The sequence below is a fragment of the Rhinoderma darwinii genome, chromosome 7 (assembly GCF_050947455.1).
Source record: "Rhinoderma darwinii isolate aRhiDar2 chromosome 7, aRhiDar2.hap1, whole genome shotgun sequence".
Lineage (NCBI taxonomy): Eukaryota > Metazoa > Chordata > Amphibia > Anura > Rhinodermatidae > Rhinoderma > Rhinoderma darwinii.
The window spans coordinates 63,405,023-63,422,628 of record NC_134693.1 but is presented as its reverse complement, the minus strand read 5'-3'; the positions used below and the strand labels follow the sequence as shown (position 1 = coordinate 63,422,628).

The following is a 17,606-nucleotide window of genomic DNA, read 5'->3' as shown; positions in this document are numbered from 1 at the left end:
TGCTTAATAATGTGGAACTTCCTTCTTAAGTAGTTTTCCTTTGATTGGGCACACCTGGAACGAATTATCACAGGTGTCTGAGATTGATTACAATGATCCAAAGAGCCCTAAGACACAATACCATCCATGAGTTTAATTGAAAAACTAATAATTAAATGTTTATGACACTTAAATCCAATGTGCATAATAATTTGGAACACGGTGTAGAGGCACCAAATAGAAAATGGATCATGATTTAACATGGCCATATCACACATATGAATAAAGGTAAAGGACCATGAAAACCAGCACAAATGAATACCTACCCATGTAGAAACTCCTGCACAGGGAATGACGCAGGACCCGATGTGCGTTTCGGCTGAATACACAACAGCGCTCAGGCAAGGAGTGAAAGGGCAGAGCCCTTTTTATAGACCATAATGATTAGGGCTAATTAATAATATTTGACATGTGCCCGCTGACCCTTTAAGGCCGTGCACGAGCGTGCGCGCCACACCCTACTAGACACTGCAGAGCGAAGCGGAAGTGAGTGCTGGCATCTTCTAGGAAGGAGATGCCGGCCAGCACTCACAAGTCCATGGCCGCAGCCGTCGAGGGGGTGAGTAGGAACGACGGTCTGATTATGGTCTTTTTAAAAAGTGATTTTATTGTGCAAACACTGCAAATTATTTAAAAAAAAAACTATATATATATATATATATAGTATCACTGTAATCGTATCAACCCGCAGAATAAACAATTTATAGCGCACGGTGAACACTGTAAATGAAGAAGTAATAAAAAACATGGTCAAAATAGCTGGTTTTTGGTCACCTTGCTTGCCAAAAAATGGAAAAAAAAGTGATCAAAAAATCACATGTACCCCAAAACGGTACCAATGATAACTACAGATTGTCCGGCATTAAATAAGCGTTGGAGAAGAAATAAAAAGTTCTGTCTCTCAGAATATGGTGATACAAAATTGGGCAGAGCATTCCAAAAGCGGATAAGATTGGGCACCATTTATCAGTGCAACACCGGCCACATATCTATGAATTATTATTTATTTACCGCATTTTTATACCCTCTTATTATACCCTGATGTACTCTGCACAGCTTACATATACCCCCACATTATAAACTGAAATACCAGCAAAACCCTCACAGAACAACTACCAAGGAAGATCTGCGCTCCAAAAGCCAAATGGTGCTCCCTTCTTTCTGAGCCCTACACCATGCCCAAACAGCAGTTTACTTCCACATATATACATATATGGCATCGCCATACCTGGGAGAACCCCGCTTAACATTTTATGAGGTATTTGTCCTCAGTGGCACAAACTGGGCACAAAATATTGTGCACTAAAATGGCATATCAGTGGAAAATGGCACTTTTTACTTTGCACCATCCGCTGCGCATTAACCCCTTTGCGCACTATGACTTAATAGTGCGTGGGTTGATGTATGGAGCTTGCTGAGATTATGGGGGCTAATAAAATGTGTTTAAAAAAAGCTAAATAAAGTTATTAGTAGTGAAAGAAAAATATTAAAAGTGAAAACAATTTTTTAACATTTTTCTAATGTAAAAAAATAAACAAAATTGGTATCGCTACGTCCGTAAAAGTCGGAACTATTATAAATATACCATTATTTAAATCACATGGGGAACGCCGTAAAAAAATAAAGAATTTTAGATGCCAAAATCGCTGTTTTTTGGTCACCTTAGCTCTGAAAAAAAATGTAATAAAAAGTGATTACAAATTTGTATGTACCAAAAAATTATACCCATATAAACTGACGCTCCGCCTGCAAAAAAAAAAAAACTCACACCGCTCAATCGACCACAAAAATGAAAACGTTATGGCTCTCGAACTGTGGTGAAACAAAACTATTTTTCTTTTAACAAATAGTTTTTTCTTTGTAAAAGTAGTTAAATATAAAAAAAACTCTATAAATTTGGTATCACCTTAGTCGTATTGAGCCACAGAATAAAGTTAAGTTGTAGTTTTTATTGCATGGTTGAAGTCGTAAAAACGAAACCCAAAAAGCAATGGAGGAATCACAATATTTTCCAATAACAGCCCGCAAAGAATTTGTATTCAGTTTCCCAGTACATTAAATGGTACTTTAAATGGTGTCAATAGAAACTACAACTCCTTTCACAAAAAATGCCCTTACATCACTCTATTGATGTTAAAAGAAAAAAGTTATGGCTCTTGGAAGGCGGGGTGTGAGAAACCAAAATGAAAAAGCAAAAAATGGATTAGTCCTGAAAGGGTTAATTCATTTCTAATGAAAAAAACATTTATGAGCACATGTGGCATATTGCCGTACTCGGAAGAAATTGCTTTACAAATGTTGTGGTGCTTTTTCTCCTTCATCCCTTGTGAAAATGAAAATATTCATCATTTTAGTTGAAAAAAAAATTGATATTCATTTTCACTGCCTAATTCTAATAAACTCTGCAAAAGACCTGTGGAGTCTAAATGCTCACTATACCCATAGATAGATTTCTTAAGGTGTATAGTTTGCCAAATGGGGTCACTATGGGGCTGTTTCCACTGTTTTGGTTCCTCAGGGGCTTTGCAAACGCGACATGGCACCGAAAGCAATTCCAGCAAAATCTGCGCTCCAAAATCCAAATGGCGTTCCTTCCCTTCTGAGCCCTGCCGTGGGTCAAAACAGCAGTTTATTACCACTTATGGGATATTGCCGTAATCGGGAGAAATTGATTTACAAATGTTGGGGTGCATTGTCTCCTTTATTGCTTGTAAAATGTAAAAATTTCTGGGTTTTTTTCAGAAAAATGTCGATTTTCATTTTTACAGACTAAATCCAATACATTTGCCAAAAAAACTTGTGTAATCAAAATGCTAACTTTACCCCTAGATAAATTCCTTGAGGGGTGCAGTTTCCAAAATGGGGTCACTTTTGGGGGGTTTCCACTGTTTTGGCAACACAAGACCTCTTTAAACCTGACACAGTGCCTAAAATTAATTCTAAAAAAAAAAGGAGGCTCCAAAATCTTCTAGGTACTCCTTTGCTTCTGAGGCCGTTGTTTCAGTCCATTAGCACACTAGGGCTATATGTGGGATATTTCTAAAAACATAAGTATCTGGCCAATAAATGTTGAGTTGCATTTCTCAGGTAAACCTTCTGAGATAAACCATTTTATTTATTTTATTTTAATTTTTTTATTACAAATGAATTTCGGCAAAAAAATGAAATTTTTATCTTTCAGGGGTTAAGAAACTTTCTGAATACTGTTTTGAATACTTTGAGGGGTGCATTTTTTAAAATGGGGTGATGGGGGGTTCTAATATATAAGCCCCTCAAAGCCACTTCAGAACTGAACTGGTCTCTAAAAAAATTGCCTTTTGAAATTTTCGTAAAAATGTGAGAAATTGCTGCTAAAGTGCTAAGTCTTGTAACGTCCTAGAAAAATAAAAGGACGTTCAAAAAAATGATGCAAACATAAAGAAGACATATGGGAAATGTTAACCAGTAACTATTTTGTGTGGTATTACTATCTTACTACTGTCTTACAAGCATATACATTTAAATTTAGAAAAATGCAAATTTTTGCACATTTTCTTACAATTTTCGTGTTTTTCACAATTTACTAACATAAAGTCAAATCCGTCACGAGAAAACAATCTCAGAATCACTTGGATAGGTAAAAGCATTCCAAGTTATTACCACATAAAGTAACACGTCATATTTTAACATATTGGCTGTGTCCTGAAGTTCAAAACAGGTTGTGTCCTGAAGGGGTTAAGGTAGCCCCGAAAAATAATGATATGGTTTAAATTCTAAAATGTGAAATATGCTTACCTTTTAAATTCACACTGTTCCTGTGCTACCAGTGGCTTTGGTCCCTGCCTCAGCACAATGCAGTGTGGTCTGGTATTACATAGCGGGCCTGCAGTGGTAGAAAGCACATCACCGCTATGGCCGGTGACTGGCAGGAAGAAGGGAAGGACCATCACGACTGAGAGCACAGGAAAAGTATATTTATAAGGTTAGTATATTATTTATTTTTATCTTTATTTTATTTTTTCATTTGAAACTACTTAAATATTTTTTAAGGGTCAGAAAACCCCTTTAATATTCAGATTATTGTCAATTCAGTTTTCTGTATTATTAATTTTCTCAACAGGTCTACCTCAGTACTAGGAGAGGTGCATGGGTTGTCAACCGTGTAGCCGATGAAGGATATCCACTAGATGTAGTTCTGTACAGTCGATGTCGTCTGCTTATTAAACAATGCATGACCACAGATATGTTGAACAAATGGGCAGAAAAAAAAATGAATGGCCGTTTTAATCATGAGAATTTTGGCTTAAAGCCCAAACACAGGTAATATATGTTAATCTACCAACTGCAAAGGAATTGGAAATACAGATAGGGCTTGTCCACACGTAGCGAAATTGCTGCATATTTTCCGTCCTGAATTGCGGACGGAAAATAGGCAGCAGAATACAGTAGCAGCAACTTGGGTGAGATCTAACAAATCTCATCCACCTGCGGTGCGTATTTTTTGTACTGCAGCATGTCAATTCCTGCTGCAGAAAGTGGACTCAATTGCTGCCTTTTTCAGAGGACATGTCACCATCTCCCAGCATTGAGAAAACCCCAGGTGCGTTTTTTCCCACAGCAGAATGTCTGCTACTTTCAACGGAATTGCGGCAGAAATTTTCTGCCGCAATTCCGTTGCGTGTGGACAAGCCCATAAGAGTGCAATTACACGTGGGCAATTTTTTTTTTTGTAGAAATTTTCTGCGACTGAAAATCAAGTCCATTCATCTGAAGAGAACTTGCAGAAATCCATGCACCTGTTGCAGAAAGAACCCTATTCAGATGAATCTGCTGCGTGTGAAATCACCCTTAGGGCTTATTCAGAGGAACGTGTAATACGTCCGCACCTATGTTAGTCAATGGGGCCGTTTAGACTGTCAGTGATTTTCACGCAGCGTATGGGCGCTGCGTAAAACTCACGACATGTCCTATCTTTGGCCGTTTTTCGCGCATCACGCACCCATTGAAGTCAATGGGTGTGTAAAAATCACAGCATGCGGAAGCACTTCCGTGTGACACGCGTGATTCGCGCAACTGTAGTAAAAACTATGAATGAAAACAGAAAAGGACCACGTGCTTTTCTGTTTACAAACATATAAACAGAGTGTCATAATGATGGCAGCTGAGCGAAAATCACGTAGCCACGCATCATATGCTGATGACACACAGAGCTGTTAAGGACCTTTTGTGCGCGCAAAACGCAGCATTTTTTGCGCGCGCAAAACGCACACGCTCATGTGAATCCGGCCTCATGCACTTTTCCTTCATTATTCTGTCCCTATCTTGAGGCTGGGTTGATACATATCGTATAAAATACACTATGGAACTAGCCATAAAATCCACACATAAATCCACCGCATTATTGGTTTAGATGTAGATTTGACCACTACATTACAGCAAAAATCTGCAACAGATATCTCATGGTGCAGATTTGAAAATCTATGACATGCTATTTGTTGTGGAATTTCAATGTGAATTCTGCAAACAAAATTCCACAGCAAATACGTTATGTGTGAACCCAGCTTTACCGTATTCTTTTATTATGTTTTTACATTTCATTTGGAACAATTTTTCATTTAAATTTCATGTATTTGTATTTAGAATTCTCAGCCAACACCCAACTATTAACGATGACCTTCCTAATCGAATAATCTCAGGAAAGGTTCTTGTGAAACCCAATGTGAAGGAGTTCACAGAGAGAGATGTCATTTTTGATGATGGCACCGTGGAGAAAAATATTGATGTTGTGTTTTTTGCTACTGGATACAGTTTTTCCTTCCCATTTTTTGAAGATCCTGACCTTAAAGTAGAACAAAATCACATATCATTGTACAAATATGTATTTCCACCACTGTTGGAAAAGCCAACTGTTGCCTTCATTGGCCTTATTCAGCCTATTGGTGCAATCATGCCTATTTCAGAGCTTCAGTCTCGATGGGCCACAAGAGTTTTCAAAGGTGAGCACAGCAGATAGCCCATTGTAGAAGAACAAATGTGCATAAGTATGTCTTGCAATACAATCATATTTCTTTAAATCTGTCACCAACTTTGGTTCAGCAAAGATATAAAGCATGGCATCAATATAAATCTCCCTGTATAGACATCAAATAACACGTTTAGCCCTCGATTGCACTGTAGCTTTAAAGGGAATGTGTCGCTAGAATTTTTTTTTCTTTTTTTAGTTAAACAGTTAGTGTATAAATGATTAAACATTGTTCTAATTTTTTTAATTTTTTCACGAGTCAGGAAATATTATAAATTAGATTCTAATTTATAACATTTCCCTGTGCTGGTCACTAGAGGGAGCAATTCCCAAAATTGCAGCATTGGCATGTGGTAAAGCAACCACATTGCTTTATGCTGCAAAATTTGAGAAGACACACTCACTCTAGCATCCTCAAACAATCCCCCCTCCTTTATCCTGGCTAGTGCCGGGAGAAAGGAGGGGATTGAATGTTCAAACCTCCTACACTGTGTGTCGCCATTTTTTGAGCGAATACACAGTGTAGTAGGCTTACATACAGTGGTAATCACACAGTAAAACACGAATAAACACAGACATAACTTACCTGCTTCTGCTGCCGCCGCTCCCTCCGCTCCGTCCGCTCCGTCTGCTCCCACCGCTCCTAGTGCTTGCTTCAGAACACATGTCCGGAAGCCGTGACCGGAAGTAGTAATCTTACTGTCCGGCCGCGGCTTCCGGTCCACAAGAAAATGGCGCCGGATGTCGCTCGGCCGAAGACCTTCCATTTGGACTGTGTGGGAGCGGTGCATGCGCCGTTCCCACACAGACGGCGTACACCATAGTGAATGCGAACAGCTCCCATTCGCATTCTCTATGGGGATGTATGTGCCGTTAATCGACACATACAGAGATGAAAAAAAAGATGGCAGCCCCCATAGAGAAGAAAAAGTCAGAAAATAAAAAAAAGTGAAACACAAACACACAAATAAAGAAAAATTTTTTTCATAAAACACTAAAAGCAAATTGATATAAACATTTTTTTTTTCGCGACACCCTTCCTTTAAGAGTGAAAGCTATAGGTCTCAAGGAAATGGATGCATTACTGTTCCGTACAACCTCTTTGTATGGGGATGTAATATGACATCTACAGACTTCTGTTGGGCTCTACTGTACCTCTGTATGCCTAGGATTTCATTTGGAGTTTTCCTTTTTGCTTTTGCAAATTCCGTATGAATCCGGGGCTTTGTGGGATGCTTCATTGGATGCTGTATATGTATAAAATACACTGCAAGACATAAGTATTGCTATGTATTGTGCAAGCGATATAAGGTTCACATGCAGTCCCCTAGTTGGACTAAAATAAAATAAAATAAAACTTTTTAAACAATATACACAAAAAATATTAAAAGGAAAAATGTCAGAACTTTTGAAATATAACATAATTTATCCCACATGGGGAACACAGTAAAAATAAATAAATAAAGCTGCGGTTTTTGCTGTTTTTGGTTACCTCACATAATCCAAAAGATTCTGACCAGCAGAATAAAGTTAGCATGTTAACAGATGCTCAATGTGAGTCTCATAGGAATGGATAGCAAATGTGTCTTCCGTTCCACATAAAAGACGCTGTAGGAATTGGGCAGTCACAATGCGGTCACCTGACACAACTGGGGCCAGGATCGGAGAAGATAGTTTGGCGTGAAAGCACCTGGCAATAGAGGAATTCCTGTCCTACCCTTTACCAGGTGTACTTTCCAAACTGGGGCCGAGATAAAAAATAGTTCCTTTAATAAATATAACGTAGTCATTGGATATTAGATTTTTGCTAATGACTTGAAGCATAGTTGTGTAGGGACTATGGTGGATTTGCTTTTCCTTTTTCTGCTTGTTTGTTTTTTTTTAATTCATATTATCTTCTTGTTTATAGTTAAATCAAGTCCTAATTATGAAAACTTTTTGTATTTACACTTAAAAAAACGCTTATATCACCAGATATTTTAGAAATAATGTTAGCGTCGCGCCACCTGCTGTTTCTATTAAATAGCCTTTTTGTGTCCACCTCGGTAAACGTGCCACGGTGGACACGCATGCTCAGTATTGCTTCTCTCTCTGCACGACTGAGTATGCGGAGGAATTCCTAATGTGGTGAGCTGGCTGCCTCTGAAACGGCAGCATCTTTTCTGCTTGTCAGAGGAGATACTAAGCAAGCGCAATTGCAGTAACGCTGCGTCACTCTCTTGTCACTTGCTCAACATCTCCTCTAACAAGCAGACGCTGCAGCTTCAGAGGCAGCCGTCTCACTACACCAGCAATTCCTCGCATACCCAGTGGAGCAGAGAGAAGCAAGACTGAGCATGTGTGTCCACCTCGGACATTTCATCCCATGAGACTGCTGCAGCCAATCACAGGCTGCAGCAGTCACATGGTATGAAATGTCATCCCAGGGGGCCGGGCTGTAGAACGGCGGAGAGACGCGTCACCATGGCTACGTAAATATTAAACATTTTTTTTATGTGAGGTTTTCCACAACGGATATTCCGGCCGAAAAACTTCCCCACAATTAGGTGAGGTTTTTCGGCCGGAATTCTCTGCAGCTCTCAGGGCAGATACACTTTGTGCTTTTATGCAGCGTATCCGCCATGTGTGAACATAGCCTTAGGGTATGTCCACAAGTAGCATAAACACTGCAGATTTTCCACAATGGATTTCATTGTGGAAAATCCACAGTGTTATACAGTAGCAGCAGAGTGGATGAGATTTGAACAACGGCTGAAAATCATGGGCTGTTTTCCCTTGAAAACAGCTTCGTATTTTCAGCCGTTTTTTGTTAAGCGTTTGAACATACCCTAACAGTACAAATGTAATACCGTTACTAAATTGACAAAAATGGCTATTAAGCACCACATAAATAAGAAGCCACTTGAAAAAAAAAAGGCAGCAAGATTACTGTCATCAATGGGCAGCTACTTCACTTATCTTTTGGACTACTTTGATAAATCGCATCCACTTTGGTGTTTTCATTTTTGTTCTAGGACTGTGCAAAGTGCCTTCGGCAGAATCTATGATTCAGGAAATATCTATGACGAAAGGAGAAATGGCTAGACGGTAAGTCATTAGTTATCAAATCAATTCAATATTAATGTCATATATAATATCATATTATTAAGAGGGATAGATAGATAGATAGATAGATAGATAGATAGATAGATAGATAGATAGATAGATAGATAGATAGATAGATAGATAGATAGATAGATAGATAGATGGATGGATGGATGGATGGATGGATGGATGGATGGGTGGGTAGATAGATAGATAGATAGATAGATAGATAGATAGATAGATAGATAGATAGATAGATAGATAGATAGATAGATAGATAGATAGATAGATAGATAGATAGATAGATAGATAGATAGATATTAGATAGATAGATAGATAGATAGATAGATAGATAGATAGATAGATAGATAGATAGATAGATAGATAGATAGATAGATAGACAGACAACATTTCTATACTGTTTAGAGAAACCAGAAGTGCACAACTTTTTTTGGTCTGAGACTGAGAGCTACATTGCCAGTTTGTACTTCTTGAGGGGGATACAAAGAAATTATATATTACACAGTTAGAGCATATAACGTGGTCAATTTTATTAGATGTACTTCATTGAAGGGAGCGGGGTTGAGCTGCAATACCACCCAGTAGATGTGTGCACCGTGTTGGCACTGTTTTTGGAAGAAAACAGATTTTTTATTTTATTCTGTTTTTCTAATTCCTTGAAGTTCTGCCTGGTTGTTGATTTTATTTAGTAGGACCTGTATCTTTCACATGGAATAATTGTCCCCGTCTTCTTTTACTTAAGGTATGTGAAGAGTCCACGACACACAATACAGGTTGACTTCATGGAATACATGGATGAAATTGCTTCTCAGTTTGGTGCCAAGCCCAGCCTCCTACAGTACTGGATTACAGACCCTAAACTTGCATCACAGATGTTTTTTGGGCCCTGTACACCTTACCAGTATCGCCTGACAGGGCCTGGTAAATGGCCAGGAGCCAGGAAAGCCATTTTAACTCAATGCGAACGCATTGTTAAACCAACTAAAACTCGCATTTGCACAATGGAAACGGAGGAAAGCAAATCTCTAATACCATTCCTTTTAAAATTAACAGCCATCTTTGCTATCTTGGCAGCGGCTTATTTTGCCTATATTTAGAGTGTCTCTTCTTGTTCGAACCTTCACCATTTTCTGCTATAAATTGCTCCTATGAGTTATTTAAAGCAGTACTGCTTTGTCAAAATTTCTCTATGCCGCCGTTATTATACCCTCTGAATTGGTAAAAATTTTTAACTGACCAAAAAGGTTGCCAGCTTGAAATGTAACTAAAACTGTAGATCAGTGTTGGAGATATTCCACTGGATCCGAGCATGTCTCGCACTCCTCAACATTCTGCCTTAATAGAAAACAGTTGGTCATTGATTGTTCCTTTCCCCTTGTCAGTAGTAAAATAAAAATGTATGTACCTGGATATCAGAAGTTTCATCTTGTCAATTTCTCAAGTCCAACGGGATTAAAATGGGCTGAGAAAAAGGAAATCACTATAAATTACAAAATGTTACCACATTTTGGGCAAAGGTGGAGGTTTACTATAATATTGTATTCACTTGCTTTCACATTAAAATGAAAAATGAATAGTAACCACATTATTCATTATTTTATTATTAAATAGTTATCTCTTATATGATAAAGTGACTGCATAAATGAAATGCAGCATTATTCTATACAGGATTTATATCAAAAGAAGCAGCTTTGAGGATTAATGTGCATGGAAAATATATTAACATTGTAACATGATAATTGAAAAATAAAATTGTCACTTCGATATTCAGTTTGTCAGTTATTATTTATAAATACAGCATCGTCCGCCCAGGGGTCTCAAGCACGCAGCCCGCGGGCCGCATGCGGCCCCTGGGGCTGTCATCTGCGGCCCGCGGGACACAGAGCCGCTAGTATCGGCTCTGCTCCGGGAATCTGTGGAATTCCCTGACATCGCTGTCCACATATGAACAGCGATGTCTGGGGCTTCCCCAGAGCCGGAGTCCCGGGCAGAGCACTCTGCTCCGGGACTCTGTGGAATTCTCTGACATCGCTGCCCATATATGGACAGTGTGTCAGGGTCTTGCCCAGAGCGGAGCAGAGCGCTGGTGTCGGCTCTGCTCCTGGACTCTGTGGAATTCCCTGACATCGCTGTCCACATATGAACAGCGATATCTGGGGCTTCCCCAGAGCCAGAGTCCCGAGCAGAGCGCTGGTGTCGGCTCTGCTCCGGGACTCTGTGGAATTCCCTGACATCGCTGCCCATATATGGACCTTTTGTGCGCGCAAAACGCAGCATTTTTTGCGCGCGCAAAACGCACACGCTCATGTGAATCCGGCCTCATGCACTTTTCCTTCATTATTCTGTCCCTATCTTGAGGCTGGGTTGATACATATCGTATAAAATACACTATGGAACTAGCCATAAAATCCACACATAAATCCACCGCATTATTGGTTTAGATGTAGATTTGACCACTACATTACAGCAAAAATCTGCAACAGATATCTCATGGTGCAGATTTGAAAATCTATGACATGCTATTTGTTGTGGAATTTCAATGTGAATTCTGCAAACAAAATTCCACAGCAAATACGTTATGTGTGAACCCAGCTTTACCGTATTCTTTTATTATGTTTTTACATTTCATTTGGAACAATTTTTCATTTAAATTTCATGTATTTGTATTTAGAATTCTCAGCCAACACCCAACTATTAACGATGACCTTCCTAATCGAATAATCTCAGGAAAGGTTCTTGTGAAACCCAATGTGAAGGAGTTCACAGAGAGAGATGTCATTTTTGATGATGGCACCGTGGAGAAAAATATTGATGTTGTGTTTTTTGCTACTGGATACAGTTTTTCCTTCCCATTTTTTGAAGATCCTGACCTTAAAGTAGAACAAAATCACATATCATTGTACAAATATGTATTTCCACCACTGTTGGAAAAGCCAACTGTTGCCTTCATTGGCCTTATTCAGCCTATTGGTGCAATCATGCCTATTTCAGAGCTTCAGTCTCGATGGGCCACAAGAGTTTTCAAAGGTGAGCACAGCAGATAGCCCATTGTAGAAGAACAAATGTGCATAAGTATGTCTTGCAATACAATCATATTTCTTTAAATCTGTCACCAACTTTGGTTCAGCAAAGATATAAAGCATGGCATCAATATAAATCTCCCTGTATAGACATCAAATAACACGTTTAGCCCTCGATTGCACTGTAGCTTTAAAGGGAATGTGTCGCTAGAATTTTTTTTTCTTTTTTTAGTTAAACAGTTAGTGTATAAATGATTAAACATTGTTCTAATTTTTTTAATTTTTTCACGAGTCAGGAAATATTATAAATTAGATTCTAATTTATAACATTTCCCTGTGCTGGTCACTAGAGGGAGCAATTCCCAAAATTGCAGCATTGGCATGTGGTAAAGCAACCACATTGCTTTATGCTGCAAAATTTGAGAAGACACACTCACTCTAGCATCCTCAAACAATCCCCCCTCCTTTATCCTGGCTAGTGCCGGGAGAAAGGAGGGGATTGAATGTTCAAACCTCCTACACTGTGTGTCGCCATTTTTTGAGCGAATACACAGTGTAGTAGGCTTACATACAGTGGTAATCACACAGTAAAACACGAATAAACACAGACATAACTTACCTGCTTCTGCTGCCGCCGCTCCCTCCGCTCCGTCCGCTCCGTCTGCTCCCACCGCTCCTAGTGCTTGCTTCAGAACACATGTCCGGAAGCCGTGACCGGAAGTAGTAATCTTACTGTCCGGCCGCGGCTTCCGGTCCACAAGAAAATGGCGCCGGATGTCGCTCGGCCGAAGACCTTCCATTTGGACTGTGTGGGAGCGGTGCATGCGCCGTTCCCACACAGACGGCGTACACCATAGTGAATGCGAACAGCTCCCATTCGCATTCTCTATGGGGATGTATGTGCCGTTAATCGACACATACAGAGATGAAAAAAAAGATGGCAGCCCCCATAGAGAAGAAAAAGTCAGAAAATAAAAAAAAGTGAAACACAAACACACAAATAAAGAAAAATTTTTTTCATAAAACACTAAAAGCAAATTGATATAAACATTTTTTTTTTCGCGACACCCTTCCTTTAAGAGTGAAAGCTATAGGTCTCAAGGAAATGGATGCATTACTGTTCCGTACAACCTCTTTGTATGGGGATGTAATATGACATCTACAGACTTCTGTTGGGCTCTACTGTACCTCTGTATGCCTAGGATTTCATTTGGAGTTTTCCTTTTTGCTTTTGCAAATTCCGTATGAATCCGGGGCTTTGTGGGATGCTTCATTGGATGCTGTATATGTATAAAATACACTGCAAGACATAAGTATTGCTATGTATTGTGCAAGCGATATAAGGTTCACATGCAGTCCCCTAGTTGGACTAAAATAAAATAAAATAAAACTTTTTAAACAATATACACAAAAAATATTAAAAGGAAAAATGTCAGAACTTTTGAAATATAACATAATTTATCCCACATGGGGAACACAGTAAAAATAAATAAATAAAGCTGCGGTTTTTGCTGTTTTTGGTTACCTCACATAATCCAAAAGATTCTGACCAGCAGAATAAAGTTAGCATGTTAACAGATGCTCAATGTGAGTCTCATAGGAATGGATAGCAAATGTGTCTTCCGTTCCACATAAAAGACGCTGTAGGAATTGGGCAGTCACAATGCGGTCACCTGACACAACTGGGGCCAGGATCGGAGAAGATAGTTTGGCGTGAAAGCACCTGGCAATAGAGGAATTCCTGTCCTACCCTTTACCAGGTGTACTTTCCAAACTGGGGCCGAGATAAAAAATAGTTCCTTTAATAAATATAACGTAGTCATTGGATATTAGATTTTTGCTAATGACTTGAAGCATAGTTGTGTAGGGACTATGGTGGATTTGCTTTTCCTTTTTCTGCTTGTTTGTTTTTTTTTAATTCATATTATCTTCTTGTTTATAGTTAAATCAAGTCCTAATTATGAAAACTTTTTGTATTTACACTTAAAAAAACGCTTATATCACCAGATATTTTAGAAATAATGTTAGCGTCGCGCCACCTGCTGTTTCTATTAAATAGCCTTTTTGTGTCCACCTCGGTAAACGTGCCACGGTGGACACGCATGCTCAGTATTGCTTCTCTCTCTGCACGACTGAGTATGCGGAGGAATTCCTAATGTGGTGAGCTGGCTGCCTCTGAAACGGCAGCATCTTTTCTGCTTGTCAGAGGAGATACTAAGCAAGCGCAATTGCAGTAACGCTGCGTCACTCTCTTGTCACTTGCTCAACATCTCCTCTAACAAGCAGACGCTGCAGCTTCAGAGGCAGCCGTCTCACTACACCAGCAATTCCTCGCATACCCAGTGGAGCAGAGAGAAGCAAGACTGAGCATGTGTGTCCACCTCGGACATTTCATCCCATGAGACTGCTGCAGCCAATCACAGGCTGCAGCAGTCACATGGTATGAAATGTCATCCCAGGGGGCCGGGCTGTAGAACGGCGGAGAGACGCGTCACCATGGCTACGTAAATATTAAACATTTTTTTTATGTGAGGTTTTCCACAACGGATATTCCGGCCGAAAAACTTCCCCACAATTAGGTGAGGTTTTTCGGCCGGAATTCTCTGCAGCTCTCAGGGCAGATACACTTTGTGCTTTTATGCAGCGTATCCGCCATGTGTGAACATAGCCTTAGGGTATGTCCACAAGTAGCATAAACACTGCAGATTTTCCACAATGGATTTCATTGTGGAAAATCCACAGTGTTATACAGTAGCAGCAGAGTGGATGAGATTTGAACAACGGCTGAAAATCATGGGCTGTTTTCCCTTGAAAACAGCTTCGTATTTTCAGCCGTTTTTTGTTAAGCGTTTGAACATACCCTAACAGTACAAATGTAATACCGTTACTAAATTGACAAAAATGGCTATTAAGCACCACATAAATAAGAAGCCACTTGAAAAAAAAAAGGCAGCAAGATTACTGTCATCAATGGGCAGCTACTTCACTTATCTTTTGGACTACTTTGATAAATCGCATCCACTTTGGTGTTTTCATTTTTGTTCTAGGACTGTGCAAAGTGCCTTCGGCAGAATCTATGATTCAGGAAATATCTATGACGAAAGGAGAAATGGCTAGACGGTAAGTCATTAGTTATCAAATCAATTCAATATTAATGTCATATATAATATCATATTATTAAGAGGGATAGATAGATAGATAGATAGATAGATAGATAGATAGATAGATAGATAGATAGATAGATAGATAGATAGATAGATAGATAGATAGATGGATGGATGGATGGATGGATGGATGGATGGGTGGGTAGATAGATAGATAGATAGATAGATAGATAGATAGATAGATAGATAGATAGATAGATAGATAGATAGATAGATAGATAGATAGATAGATAGATAGATAGATAGATATTAGATAGATAGATAGATAGATAGATAGATAGATAGATAGATAGATAGATAGATAGATAGATAGATAGATAGATAGATAGATAGATAGATAGATAGACAGACAACATTTCTATACTGTTTAGAGAAACCAGAAGTGCACAACTTTTTTTGGTCTGAGACTGAGAGCTACATTGCCAGTTTGTACTTCTTGAGGGGGATACAAAGAAATTATATATTACACAGTTAGAGCATATAACGTGGTCAATTTTATTAGATGTACTTCATTGAAGGGAGCGGGGTTGAGCTGCAATACCACCCAGTAGATGTGTGCACCGTGTTGGCACTGTTTTTGGAAGAAAACAGATTTTTTATTTTATTCTGTTTTTCTAATTCCTTGAAGTTCTGCCTGGTTGTTGATTTTATTTAGTAGGACCTGTATCTTTCACATGGAATAATTGTCCCCGTCTTCTTTTACTTAAGGTATGTGAAGAGTCCACGACACACAATACAGGTTGACTTCATGGAATACATGGATGAAATTGCTTCTCAGTTTGGTGCCAAGCCCAGCCTCCTACAGTACTGGATTACAGACCCTAAACTTGCATCACAGATGTTTTTTGGGCCCTGTACACCTTACCAGTATCGCCTGACAGGGCCTGGTAAATGGCCAGGAGCCAGGAAAGCCATTTTAACTCAATGCGAACGCATTGTTAAACCAACTAAAACTCGCATTTGCACAATGGAAACGGAGGAAAGCAAATCTCTAATACCATTCCTTTTAAAATTAACAGCCATCTTTGCTATCTTGGCAGCGGCTTATTTTGCCTATATTTAGAGTGTCTCTTCTTGTTCGAACCTTCACCATTTTCTGCTATAAATTGCTCCTATGAGTTATTTAAAGCAGTACTGCTTTGTCAAAATTTCTCTATGCCGCCGTTATTATACCCTCTGAATTGGTAAAAATTTTTAACTGACCAAAAAGGTTGCCAGCTTGAAATGTAACTAAAACTGTAGATCAGTGTTGGAGATATTCCACTGGATCCGAGCATGTCTCGCACTCCTCAACATTCTGCCTTAATAGAAAACAGTTGGTCATTGATTGTTCCTTTCCCCTTGTCAGTAGTAAAATAAAAATGTATGTACCTGGATATCAGAAGTTTCATCTTGTCAATTTCTCAAGTCCAACGGGATTAAAATGGGCTGAGAAAAAGGAAATCACTATAAATTACAAAATGTTACCACATTTTGGGCAAAGGTGGAGGTTTACTATAATATTGTATTCACTTGCTTTCACATTAAAATGAAAAATGAATAGTAACCACATTATTCATTATTTTATTATTAAATAGTTATCTCTTATATGATAAAGTGACTGCATAAATGAAATGCAGCATTATTCTATACAGGATTTATATCAAAAGAAGCAGCTTTGAGGATTAATGTGCATGGAAAATATATTAACATTGTAACATGATAATTGAAAAATAAAATTGTCACTTCGATATTCAGTTTGTCAGTTATTATTTATAAATACAGCATCGTCCGCCCAGGGGTCTCAAGCACGCAGCCCGCGGGCCGCATGCGGCCCCTGGGGCTGTCATCTGCGGCCCGCGGGACACAGAGCCGCTAGTATCGGCTCTGCTCCGGGAATCTGTGGAATTCCCTGACATCGCTGTCCACATATGAACAGCGATGTCTGGGGCTTCCCCAGAGCCGGAGTCCCGGGCAGAGCACTCTGCTCCGGGACTCTGTGGAATTCTCTGACATCGCTGCCCATATATGGACAGTGTGTCAGGGTCTTGCCCAGAGCGGAGCAGAGCGCTGGTGTCGGCTCTGCTCCTGGACTCTGTGGAATTCCCTGACATCGCTGTCCACATATGAACAGCGATATCTGGGGCTTCCCCAGAGCCAGAGTCCCGAGCAGAGCGCTGGTGTCGGCTCTGCTCCGGGACTCTGTGGAATTCCCTGACATCGCTGCCCATATATGGACAGTGTGTCAGGGTCTTCCCCAGAGCGGAGTCCCGGGCAGAGCGCTATTATCGGCTCTGC

The 17,606-nt window shown here is 39.5% G+C and overlaps 1 protein-coding gene across 2 annotated transcripts in view; it reads left to right on the top strand.

Moving 5' to 3' along the window:
• Window positions 1-17,032, top strand: part of LOC142657922 (flavin-containing monooxygenase 5-like) — a 53,891-nt gene extending 36,859 nt beyond the window's left edge. The window contains exons 5-9 of one of the 2 annotated variants that reach the window (XM_075833464.1): window positions 4,139-4,338; window positions 5,659-6,014; window positions 9,055-9,127; window positions 12,927-12,932; window positions 16,038-17,032. In XM_075833464.1, the coding sequence (XP_075689579.1) occupies window positions 4,139-4,338; window positions 5,659-6,014; window positions 9,055-9,127; window positions 12,927-12,932; window positions 16,038-16,392 (990 nt within the window). In that variant the 3' untranslated portion in view covers window positions 16,393-17,032. Of the gene's footprint in view, window positions 1-4,138; window positions 4,339-5,658; window positions 6,015-9,054; window positions 9,128-9,887; window positions 10,882-12,926; window positions 12,933-16,037 lie in introns of those variants that run through there. The other variant, XM_075833463.1, reaches the window with a different exon arrangement.
• The last annotated feature ends 574 nt before the right edge of the window (window positions 17,033-17,606 follow it).